We start from the raw sequence: 13,627 nt of genomic DNA, 5'->3' as shown, positions 1-13,627 counted from the left end.
GAGAGGATATACACAGGTCATCACAGCGATCATGTGACATTACTGCCGGATGTGTGGCACTGGGGGACTTCCCCGGATGTGGGGCAGTCCCCCAAGGCTAATGACACACTGGAGGGAATGTATCTGTAATAGTTTACCGGCATTCAGTTTACAGCTCCCTCATCGGCAGTGGCGGAACTACCGGGGTCGCAGGGGTCGCGACTGCGACCGGGCCCCGGCGGCAGGGGGGCCCAAGCCAAGGGGCCGCCCGAAATCTTTTTTCCGTTTTTTTTTTTTTTAAATAAGGCAGGGGCGTCCAACATGCAGCCTCGAGAGACCTCGAGGTGCGGCCCGCGTAAGATCGGCAGCCAGGGCAACCGATCTTACGCGAGCCACACCTCAAGCCCTGCTACTTACTTGTGGGAGGGTCTTCTGGACTGCACAGAGGAAGCGGAGTTCACGTGACATCCTACTTCCTCTGTGCTTTAGCAGAGAAGGCAGAGGGAGGCCGCGCCCCCTGCTGAAGTCTGTGAGCGGCATCGAGGAGCTGCAGTGCAGGTAAGGGGGTGGGGAGGGTGTTTGAATGAGTGTGTGTGATTGAGGGAATGAATCTGTGAATGAATGATTATATGAATAAATGAGTGTGTGTGTTTGTGTGATAGCATGGATGTGTAAGTGCTGGAACCTAGGCATGATGGGACTGTGATTGCTGTTAGCAATCACACTCCTATCATGCCAAGTCAGCCAGTACATGCTGAAACCTGGCTAGCTGCCCCCCTTGTGTAGTGATGCTGCCAGCAGTATGGGGTCTGCACTTACAGCCACCCTGTACCAGCATGTACTGGCTGACTTGGCATGATAGGAGTGTGATTGCTAACAGCAATCACAGTCCCATAATGCCTAGGTTCCAGCATTTACTGGATGGATGTGTAAGTGCTGGAACCTAGGCATGATGGGACTGTGAGTACTGTTAGCAATCACACTCCTATCATGCCAAGTCATATTGCTAATTTTGTCCAATTGTGTGTTACCTACTTTTATTAAACATGTGAGTTTTTATTATTATTTTTAAAGGTGGGGGTCATTTTCGGTTTTGGCTAAGTGAACCCTGAATGTTTTGGTCCAGAATTTTCATTTTAGTTCATCCCTAGAATAAATCTAGGGAATCCTGAATTTGTAGTCGCAGAACTTTCAAGGCCCAGAAATCAGTGAGAGGAAGAGTAAAGGTTTTGTGTCATTTTACTTTATTTTAATCTGCATATTTTATTAAAGGCCATATTTTTTGTCACAGTGAAAAATGAGTGCGGCCCGCGCACGTATACAATTCTGATGAAGTGGCCCACTGCAGAAAAAACTTGGACACCCCTGGATTATGCCCTTTGTACATGCGCCCCTTTTTCTTTGATTTTTTTACAGATATGATTCAATATGTAAATTGAATTTGTTGAATTAGTTGAAAAAAAATTGTTGGGTAAAAATCATGGTTTTTTTTGGGGGGGTGAGGGGGCCCTTAACAGATTCTCGCACCCGGGCCCTGAGGCGTCTAGTTACGCCCCTGTTAGCCAGTATAGGTCTACTCAAGGTTAAGGTAGCTTTATATATATATATATATATATATATATATATATTGAGATACTTCTCATCATTCATCAATTCTGAGATGTTCTTTGAAAAAAAAAAGAGGGCACCTGCAGTCTTTGGACTACTTCGCAATGAAAACAATTACCTAACTTGTGTCTGAAAAATTGCTGCGCAGCACCGTTTTCTAGTCTATGGAGAAGAGATATGATCTTTCTGTACCCCGCTGCCTGCCTTTGATTATTCTAGGCTTGACACCGATCCCTAACAATGTCTGAAATAATAGCGGGAACTTACAACAATTTACCTCCTGCGGAAAGGCTGCAAGCTAACTGGCCCATACTTTCCAGGGTCATAGACAAAGCATGAATAACAGGGCAGGCAGACAGATCTAGTCTGACAGAAACTCACAACCTGTGGTTCTACACAGACTATACGCAGACATCATCCTTGAGGACGTTCCCTTATCCTAATCATCTGGTTTACATTTAATTAACACGCGTTGTCATTTTGGACGCACCATACTCTCCTTCTTTATTCTTAGTACTTTTAACAAAGATCTGATATGATTGTGTCTTCTTATGTGCAATGCTTACATTATCATCACATAATAGAAAAACATCCAATGTTAAAAGAAACAACTGCAAGTCAAACTATGTTAAAATATATGCTTTGATCATAAGGAAATGACCAACATGTGTTACAGCAGTTCGATATGTTATAAAAGGGCCCACCTTTCCATCATTATTTTACTTTATTTGTGGATGATTCACAAATTGCCAATCCTAGTTAAACCGATGTCGTTAGAAAGACTGGTGTGTTACAGGGAATGGAGGGGTATATAGGCTCTAGGTTAATTTTATTGCCCCCGCCCAACTGCGCACAGAATGGAACAAGGGGTGTTATTCTTTGCCCCACCTTTGGTTGATAGGCAGTGACCCCTGATTATTTTTTAACATGTATTTATTTAATTTGTGGATCGGGGGATCAAAATGCTTGCAAGTTTCAGGTAAGGACATGCTAGTTCTCATCAAACTAGCAGACTCTCACCTGAATCTAGCAAAATCAAAAGTCGCATGCTCTCACAAACAACCTGCATACTGGAGAATCTGCATGCTGTTTCACAAAGGCTATCATGTGAGAGAGCGTGCAACCTCAGTTGAATATGGTCAGCGGAGTTAACTCTTAACTCAACTGACCAGTCACATTGTTAGTGAATAGATGTATTTGTTGACACACTGGTGTCGGTATGTGGAATTGCAAGTATAAAGTACCTTGATGTAGACTGTGAAACTCCAAAACAGTTACGCTTTCTAAAACATATTTTAATTTCAATCCAAAGAGGGGCAATTGGAAGATATGACACACTAAATGAGGGAGAGGGAAATTACAGATTAGAACAGACATAGCAAAAATGCTGTTATAAATATGCGTTTTAGCCTTTGTTCTTAACGGGTTATTAAGAAAACTGTAACCTACCATCTGGAATTACTAGGATTAAGAAATCATGATTAAAAAATTAATGTTTATTGTCGAAAGACAGGCCATGGACCACCAGATAAAACTAGAAAGGTAGGAAAAGGGAGCAAAACAGAGACCAGTATTCATCCAGCTAATTTCTATGGCAACAGGCTTTAGTTAAATATAGAAATAGCTTAAAAACGTATCAGATTTCCTTTTTTCTATTTTTTCTTGCATCCACACGTGAGAGTAATATTCTCTTCATTCTTTCGTAAGGATGAGCTTTTAATGCACACATTATTCTTTAGCTCCTGGGTCATTGTCTGTCAAGTATGTACTATTCTTATCAAACTACAGTGCTTAAAATAGAAAGAGGACAAATAGCTCCGAGGTAGAAGACTCTTTTTAATGGTGAAACTGTTTAAACCCTTGAATGGCTAACCACTGGGCTTGGATCAATTTATTCCAGCTTTGCCACAACTCAGAAAAGAAAGGGAAATAAAAAAGACTACGTCCACTACAGTGAAGTAGTAACGGCTCTTTGATGTAATGTGAAGTAATAACATTGCAGTCTTAACGCCAAGTCACATGACTTAGAGAGACATGTAAGGCCAGCCAACATCTCAGAAATAATCATATAAAAGGTGTAGCGTGATCACATTTAACCCCTTGTCCCAGATGCATTCCAGTTTAAATATCAACCATGCTGCCTAAGTAGAAGACAGCTACCATGGAATTTTCTATCATGGATTCATAATTATATTATATAAAGCAAATTATACTGAGATATTGGATAAGCGGACCAGCCTCCCAGCAGAAGTGATAGAGGGTAATACAGTAAGTGAATTTAAACATGCATGAGATAGGCACAAAACTACCCTGCACATAAGAAAAGACCAAGGACCATTTAAGGTCCTACTACTTGAGCCCTACAGTATCTACTGTCTTAATTCTACATTTCTAAAATTCACTGCCAAAAAAAAGAAAGTATCATCCAATAATCCAAATTGTAAATTTCAACGACTGCCACATTTAATAAAAATCTACATTTTTCAGTGATGACCAATCCAGTTTCCTAGTGAAATAACTGTAAAATAAACCTAGCCCTTTTCTATGTCTTCATATTAAGTGTCCCCATCTACAGAAGCTTTGTTCATTATAATCTGTGTTGAATAGCATTCCTTGAAGCCTTAACATGTTTCACATCTGGCACAGCTTTGAATGAATTGAATATTTATTGGATTAAAGCCACACTCAAATGGAACTGGAACACAGCTGATCCATTAGTATTTTTTGACCACATGTATTAGGAGTATTAGGCGTTCTGTGAACATGCAATTTAACTCACTTGTCACATCAATGAAACCGTTACATAAATTATAATGGAAATTAACACCAAATGCACTTCCAGGCTGCCAATTCTGTTATCTATGCAAAGAATTATAAGAAAACTTTCTTCACATTGGAATCAAGCCATAATTTATACTTCCTTTCCCTACGTGCAGCTAGCCCTGTCCCAGGAAAGTTCCCAGGCATGTCGGTATGTATTTAGAAAAAAAAACTTTTTATTACCTTCATATTGATTGATGATTTTTTAAAATATATTTTAAAAAATCAAGTATTTATTCTGCAGTTGTCTTGTTATTTTGCAACAATGTGTAATTTGTACTTCTGTACAGATGAGCTTTTGATACATTATTTTTGTCCCTGGGTCATTATCCATCAAGCATATACTATTATTATCTATCAAAAATAGATAGATTTGCCTGCTCAGAGGTAAAAAGACAATGATTTTTTTTTAATATTAGCATTGTTCACCCTGGAGAAGGAGAATCAAAGTGAAAAACCTCTAGGCTGGAATAAAAATATTTCCGCAGCCATGGAGTTGTGATAGTAACCATTATGAACCCCACATTAGAAAGTACTACCTCTTCATCCCTGCCTAATGTCCAATTATATTGGTAGAACTAGAAACAGACATATCTGGTCTTTGATTAAGTATCCACAAAGAAATGTATAGTAAATTGTGTTGATTTTCCCAGTTACCTTTACATTTTATTCTATAATAATCATAACTGAACGAGTTAGTGATCAATGTGTCCAAGTCTGAGCTGGACCAATTTGGTATTCTATGCAGGACATAAATACAGCAATGTAGTTCTTTGAACAGGCGTACCAATTATTTGAAATTTGGGATTTTTTTCTGTCCAGAGGCTTGGTTAGGCTTGCCTTATATATTTTATACGGCAGAAGAATAAAAGAAGCAAAGCTAAAGCTCTCGGTAAAATGGGTGTAGTCAACGAATAGCGAGTTTGCAAGAGAGTTCTACATTTTAACTTTATTATGCGTTATGAAGTACAACCCTGTGATCTTTTTCCACAAGAAGGGCTAATCTGAACCCACATAGTGAATACTTTAAAAGCAAGATGACTTAGAAGAGATCTTTCTGCATTATCTATACCTTCTACAAAAGACGCTTACATGGGATGTCCTTCCATAATGCATTGGGTACGCCCTCTTTACTGAGTTGGAGCCCCATTTTGTTTGTATATCTTTATTAAATGCCAAATATTTATAGGTACATATCATCAAAAATATTATACAGACATATTAACGCGCTCGCTAAAATGCCCCTTGTCACTTTGTGCACGTAATAATGGATTTTAAGTGTCCTGATACCAACAGTGCATTTTGTTTTATTAATGGTGTAAAGGTGCCGACATGAAGATGAAGTAAGGTACATCACTTTTTGATCCCTTGCTTTATTCTCTCAAGGTATTTTTCTTATAGTAAAATAAAACAGGCTGCAAGTTTGATATAAGTCATAGAAAAATATGGAGCTCTAATGACTTTTTGAAAATGGCGGCCACAATTGGATATCCATTTCAAGCTTTATGTGAAGCCTCTTACCTTTGGAAGGGAAGCTCTAGAGCCGGAGCTCTGAGTTGTCATTGTCAGGACAGTAGTGATCCCCAGAGCAACTCTGGCCGGAGCAGCATCCATGTTGATCCAAAATGACACCCAAGACAAGATGACAATCAGCAAGCTGGGGATGTACATCTGTATCAAATAGTAGCCCATCTGACGTTCCAAGTGAAACTTAACCTCAATGCATGTAAATTTTCCTAAAATCAGAACAGCCATTATAAGGTGTTTGTATTAAATAGGGATATTAGAGAAGTGGTATCGTCGTATAATGATTCAATGCATTAAAGAGAAATATTTTACAAAATTATGGATTATTTCTCGACTACTCAAGCCTGGGTGTTTTTGGAAGGACTGGTGGAGGACAGATCTTATTTATGGTCCCATCCAGATCTGGAACTGAATCTTCACCAGTGGCAATTGCATTCCCTGAATTTCAACATACATTTTAATATTTGCACTTGTCCTTAATAGTAAGTTAACTTCGTATCTCACCAAACACCGAAGCTTCCTAATGCATTCTACCTCAGGACTTGAAATGCTGTTCGAGAGGCCAGGAGCAGTATCTATCTTGCTCTTCCTCATCCTTCCCAACACCATTTGTGTTTATGTCTGATTTTTTACATTTACTGTCCATTTAAAGAGCCACTCCCAGTATAAGCTTAATTTTTTTTTTTAATAACTGGATATTTTACTAAAACATTATTCTTAGAACTGTTGAATAACCAAACCCTTCCCACAAATAATTATTGAATAAAGTCATTATTTTACTCATGCATATATTTTACTGGGAACATGTCATTGTCATGTGACACAAAAGCTGGCACCGATAGGCTGCTCTCATAGAAACCAAAAAAAACCTTCTTTAGTGTTTGTGTTTTTCACTGTCAGTAAAAAAAATTCATCTAATCGAACAGCACATTTAAAAGATACGGGAAGTAATTCTAGCAGATTCATAATAATAACATGTGCTAGGTTCTCTCTTAATACTAAGTTTTTAAACTACGAATGCATTTCACCAGTAAAATATGCACTCACATTTAGTCCGTGCACCCAAAGTGGAAGGATCTATTTGGACTATTCTATATTCCACAATCGGTGGATTTCCCACATACACGCTTCATGCACTTTGGGTGCACGGACTAAATGTAAGTGCATATTTTACTGTTGAAATTAATTCTTTACCCGGATATTGCACTATTTTAGTTTATTTTTTAGAGTCAACACGAAGATTATTAAAGATATTATTGCATTCTACTTGGATGGGTCTGAATCATCTATTCCACTTGTGAGTGCAACACTTCACCTACACATAAAATTGATCTTACACTCTACACTATATTGTTTTTGTTTTTTTCCCTTATATGTATTGGTTTGACGTTTCATTATGAGGATGAATGCAGTCACAGGCTGATGCGAGAAGGATACACTCTTGCTTATCTCCCAAATCATGGCTCTGGTTAGAGCATATTCATTTGGAAACGTTCAAGAGGCTGTATAAGCATTCATTGGATCCTCTCGGAGCGAATCTCAGCATATCGCCATCCATCACACAAATGCTTTGGGAAATGTCCTGAGACTTTAATTTCCAAGGAGTGATAGCTTCATTTCTGACTTATTATGGAGGCACTTAGAAAAGACATGCAATAAGTAGTGGTACAAAGAGACACTGAAGTATATTTTCTATGTTATAAAGATTTAAAGAAAAAGCAGTATCCAGTAGATTTTAATTTTCCAGTACTTTGTGTTTTTTCCATGAGTGCTGCTGGTGGGCATTGTTAGAGCAAAGGGGGCATGCTAGCCATCGGCATTCAGAAGTGAATTAAAGGGATACTCTAGCCATAATATGTACTTCAATGCATGTTGGCTGAGAGGTCTCTTTAAACCTACTTGGTGCCTGCCTTGCAAATGCATGGGGGGGGCGGGGTCTGCAGAATCTCCCCATATGCATTCGCCTTATCCCCTCAGTTATTTTCTGTGCAGGAGATGGACATATCCTTGCACCTGATATATTTACTGGCAGTCAGCTCCAGCGCTAGCTCAGTGAACAACAATCTACTCCGACCCCCATACGCATGGAAACTGCTCTTGTTAATTTCAATGGGGGTACTTTGTTTCCATTGATCGGCTGCTTCATTTTGCATGGGCTCCAATACATTTTACTGCATGCAACGTACATGTAAAAAAAAACCACTTTCCATGTTTATCTGATTAACATGCAAGTGAGCACAATTCATGTTTGGTCTGTTGAGAGCATCCTTCACTTTCCAGAGGAACGTAATCTCCCAAGATGTGGACAAAATAATATATACATGTGCAGCACGTTTTCATTATTTGAATGCTGCAGTTTCACAAACAACTGAACATGTAACATCAACTATGACTGCAATTCTGAAGGACTTTTGACCATCTTCTATAACTGTGGTGACTGAGGCCATGAATTTAAAGAGGCATCCAGTGATCTAGTCTATATAGCAATAAGGGTTGCAGAGGTTGGATGAGATACTAGCCTTAGCTATCTCCCTCTGCTGATGACAACAACCATCTCCCACTGCGGGAGTAGTGAGAAAAGATTTCTCATTCAGCTATTTGGCTGGAGAATGCATCAACATCATCTATATATTTCTACACAGTCTACGCACTGATGAGCTGACCGCTGCGGAAAACTTGGTGTGTTTAGCAAGATCTGCTTAATTTTCTCAAAATTAAATTTAAAAAAATTAACTTTTGACTTCTATCATAAAATAGAACGAGCTTTTAATCTGACCCCGATTTCTGTTTTACAATGCGATCGACTTCTGTATTTTTGTCTGAATGTATTAAACTAACTCCTTCATTCACAACTTGATAATAGTTGGCTATCACCAGTATAGCTAAACGTTTAAAATAAGTTACCTGTATTGTAGTGTTTGGTACAGTATCCAAGCTCATTTTCTTCTTTCAGGATAAACTGCGGCAACGTTAAACCATCAGCTACTTGCACTGGACTATTACTCAGCCATTCAAATATAAGGTCATTCATTGTGTATCCAACTAGAGTAAACACAACACAGTTCATTACGTTGTAAATTGGAGGCACATAGATGTCTTGTCTAATAGTGAACCAGACATCACAGCTGTATTTGGAATGGGAAGAGCTCTTACTATACTTATTACACTTCCAACAATCACAGTGGCTACAAATAAAGCATGGGACATTTATTTTACATACATTTTGTATACTAATTTTCAATAAAACACAATTTAGAATAATCTGTACAAGATTCCATGGACAGCAAAACCCACTAGAAGAGAATATAGTTAGTAATATACCGTATTTGCTCGATTGTAAGACGAGGTTTTTTTCAGAGCAAATGCTCTGAAAAATACCCCTCGTCTTATAATCGGGGTCGTCTTATAATCAGACCTCAAATAGGTCTGACTATGAGACTAAGATCCAGATCCCCCGCAGCGATGCAGGGGACCTGGATCCTCTTGTGTTATGCCCCCCACTTACCGGTGCATCTGAGTCCCCAGTGCTTAGTCTGGGCAGTGTGTAGAGCTCTACCTGATTCGTGCAGCAGACGTTGTCTACGCGAATCGGGTAGGGCTCTACACACTGCCCGGACTAAGCACCGGGGACTCAGATGCAGGGCACCCGGAGCCTTCCCCCCAACTTACCGGTGCCTCTGAGTCCCCGGTGCTTAGTCCAGGCAGCGTGTAGAGCTCTACCCGATTCGCGTAGACAATTTCCGCTGCAGCGGACGTTGTCTACGCGAATCGGGTAGAGCTCTACACGCTGCCCGGACTAAGCACCGGGGACTCAGAAGCACCGGTAAGTTTGGAGGAGGGAGGGGGAGGGAGTGTTAAATGGGGGGCATAAGGTATTTCTGGAGGCAGAGTGCTCTGTGAAGTGCCTTTTAACCCCCTTAATGCCACTCTGCCTCCAGAAATGCCTTTTAACCCTCTATACTCCGACTCTGCCTCCTGAAATGCCTTATAACTCCCTATATGCCACTCTGCCCCGTAATATGCCTTTTAACCCCCTTAATACCAGAGTGGCATATAGGGGTATATGGCAATTCTGGAGGCAGAGTGGCACATATGGGGTCAAAAGGCATATCATGGGGCACAGTGGCATATAGAGGGTTAAAAGGCGTATCATGGTGCACAGTGGCATTTAGAGGGTTAAAAGGCATATCATGGGGCACAGTGGCATATAGGGGGTATAAGACATTTCTGGGGCAGAGTGGCAAGCCAGGGGGCAGATGTGCATAACTGGGGGGGCAGGTTGTAAAAAAAGGAAATAAAAACAAAATATTTTTCTCAATCATAGCTTTTATTAACAAACAATAGTTCACATAGTTTACATGAATTAACATTTACTGGTAAAACTTTTTTCCTATAGGGTCGTCTTATATTCAGGCTTTTTCTTTTTTTCCTAAATTAATATTCAGATTTTGGGGGGTTGTCTTATAATCAGGGTCGTCTTGTAATCGAGCAAATACGGTAGTTAGCTTAGCATTTCTTTACCGGTTTTCTGTCTCTTACCAGTCACTAGTCCCCGTCAGAATACGATTACCCTATGCTATTGTATGAAGCGCTGCGTAAATTGTTGGCGCTATATAAATAAAAGATAATAATAATAATAATAATAATATATATAAATAAAAGATAATAATAATATGGGAGGCACAGACCTCAACACATGCCTCCCTCTTGCCCCATCCCGTTACTGGTGGTTTAAGTAAATAAATATCACTGCATTTTGATATAGTTGATATATTATTAGATCAGGTTGTTGTCATCATAAGAACAATTGTCCAATCCCTGTTTGCATGAAGGAATCAGGATTGTGATGTGACAGATATCACCCCACCTGTCAAACTCTCAATACAAAAAGGCATAAAGGACAATTATAAATAAAATTATTATATATGTCATAAAAAGGCCACTTGAATTATTTTTGGATTATGGCTCCCATAATCCTCAACCATCTAGTCATAGCCTTTGAATATATGTATTGTACAAGGCGCTGAGTAAATTATTGGCGCTTTATAAATAAAAGATAATAATAGTAATAAGGGTCATTGGATCTGCAACCCACAAGAGATGTGAAAAAGGATCACTTCATTTGAAGAAGGAATATTAAATGGATGAATTATATGGTATATAACATCCATCATAGCTGTGTCTGCCCTTTAGTCATACCTGGGAACGCTCCAGGTATTGGAGTTCTCAGGGTCGTGGGGTCCTGACACGCCCCTCTACCCGCCCATTTCCCCGTTAAATGGGGGGGGGTTTCTCACTGACGGCCTCTGGAATGCCCCCGACGTCAGCGGGACCACCAGGGTAGGCTCCATGTAGCCAGAGCCCACAAGTTTCCAGGTATGCCTATATTAAATATTAAATCCTGTCAAATGTGTGGGTTTCACATGAAATCTACATATATGTAAAACCACATACAATGGATACATAGCTAAAGGATTTTTCAGGAAAATATCTTGCAGTCGCTGCTTTCAGTTGCTTTACATAGGTAAATAAAGGGCAGTAATCAACGGGTTAAATAAAACAAGTTGCAGAGCAATTTTGGTTTACATGGTCGTAGTTATTTAATCGCCTAAAACAGTATTGATAAAAAGTGTCAAGGAATATGATACAGTGCATTTCTGGTAATTTAAATGAATTAATTAAGCCTAATCTAATTTGTTTCTGCTTATTATCAGAGCAGGAATGTGCACAAATGATATAAATAAAGAAGGGTTTTTTGTGTTTTTTTCACTGATTGAGGTTTAAACGACATTCCTGTTTATATCTTGCAATCGTGTAATTTAATGATGATTTGCTGATAAATACATAATTTTGAAAATGTGTGTAATCTGCATAAATAATTTGCATATCATGAAGATTTGCATATGGCAGATAGAAAAAAATGAACATAATAATCTAATTTTTGCATGGCTTGAACATGCAACGTCAGATAAGATGAAATTTGAGTGCAAACAGCCAGTTCCCCCTCAAAAAGCATCTGCCAAATGTTAATAAAAAGCACAAATTACTGTTCACTTATCACACATTCTTCTAGTTTTTGTGCAATGGCATTATTGTTTTGACAGCACGCTTGCACTGAACACTTAATGGACTGTATAATACTCAAAAGACCACACTGCATTTAGTAGTATAAAAAGAAGTGTAAGAATGAATGTCGCATAGAATCCCAGCAATGAAGAATGAAAACACTTAAATATGCATTCTTCACCTGTAAAAACTCTGCAGCTCTGGAGCTGCAACCTACTGCCAACTTCTGCTCTATGCACATAGCATATGATATGATATAGCTGGGTGTCTATTTAACCCCTTAATGTCAAAATGCATTGTTTTCAATGGGTTTAGGGACCGCCCATTGTCCTTAAGGGGTTAATAATACTGTAACATTTAATCAGTCCTTGGCCTAGTCTTAGATTCAAGATAACGTATGCCTATGCCATGGGTGTATAAATTATTTTACTGCTGGGAGGCAGTTCCACTTATCTACCACCCTCTCAGTAAAGTAAATCTTCCTTACATTAGGTCAAAGCCTCTTACCCTCTAGTCTTAGATAACCTCTTGTTCTAACATTTATCTTCCTTTGAAATAATCTTTCCTCCTGTAGTTGTTAAATCATTTTATGTATTTAAATGTTCCCATCACATCCCCCCCTCTCTCTTCTCTCCTCCGCTCAGTGAGATCCCCTGGCCTTTTATGATAATTTTTACCCTGCAACCCATTTACCATCTTAGTAGCCTTTCTCTGAACTCTCCATGGATATGGAATATGGTTCTTGAACTTATTGCTTCAGGTGCTTAACAGATAAAACATCTTCTGCGCTTCTATTTTCCGAATCATGGAAAGCTGAAGATCTTGCTCTCTTTGTCAAAAAATAACCCTTTTTTTAGCAAGAGCTTAAGCTTTCTGTGACTCGTGAAGTTGAAGCAAAATTCATTTTATCTGCCAATCTCCAATGAAATATGGTTATAAACATGCAGTCATTTACTAACAGCATTAATAAAAACACGCTTCTATACAATTTCATGTATTTTATCTCTCTCTCTCTTTCTCCCAATCTACCTCTTTCTCCCTCTCTCTCACTCACTCTATATCCGCTTCTCCCTCCCTCTTTTTCTCTCCCCTCCTCTTTCTACCTCTCTCTCTCCCCCTCTTCAAATGAAATATGGTTATACAGTCATTTACTAACAGCATAAATAAATACTCATAGATCTTATAAAACATGCTTCTATACAATTTTATGTATTTTATCTCTCCCTCTCCCCCCCTTTCTCTCCCCCACCCCCTCTCTCCGCCACCCCCCAACCCCCTCTCTCCCCCCTCTCTCTCCCCCTCCCCCCAACCCCCTCTCTCCCCCCCCCTCTTCTCCACCCCCTCTCTCCCCCCTCTCTCTCTCCCTCCCCCCAACCCCCTCTCTCCCCCCCTCTTCCCCACCCCCTCTCTATCCCCCTCCCCCCAACCCCCCCTCTCTCCCCCCCTCCCCCCAACCCCCCCTCTCTCTCCCCCTCCCCCCAGCCCCCTCTCTCTCCCCCCTCTTCCCCACCCCCTCTCTCCCCCTCCCCCCAACCCCCTCTCTCTCCCCCTCTTCCCCACCCCCCTCTCTCTCCCCCTCTTCCCCACCCCCCTCTCTCTCCCCCTCTTCCCCACCCCCTCTCTCTCT

General features: G+C 40.0%; 1 protein-coding gene across 3 annotated transcripts in view; it reads right to left on the bottom strand.

Moving 5' to 3' along the window:
* LOC149286040 (glycine receptor subunit alpha-2-like) overlaps positions 1 to 13,627 on the bottom strand; it is a 68,449-nt gene that overhangs the window by 30,071 nt on the left and 24,751 nt on the right. For all 3 annotated transcript variants that reach the window (XM_089494382.1, XM_089494383.1, XM_089494384.1), the window contains exons 6-7: positions 8,839 to 8,976; positions 5,929 to 6,143 (exon numbers count right to left, since the gene is read on the bottom strand). In XM_089494382.1, coding sequence (XP_089350508.1) covers positions 5,929 to 6,143; positions 8,839 to 8,976 — 353 coding nt within the window. The remainder of the gene's footprint in view (positions 1 to 5,928; positions 6,144 to 8,838; positions 8,977 to 13,627) is intronic.

This window comes from Sceloporus occidentalis, unplaced genomic scaffold, assembly GCF_023333645.1.
Source record: "Sceloporus occidentalis isolate IW3139 unplaced genomic scaffold, rSceOcc1.0.p SCAF_72, whole genome shotgun sequence".
Taxonomy (NCBI): Eukaryota; Metazoa; Chordata; class Lepidosauria; order Squamata; family Phrynosomatidae; genus Sceloporus; species Sceloporus occidentalis.
This window is presented reverse-complemented; position numbering and strand designations above follow the sequence as displayed.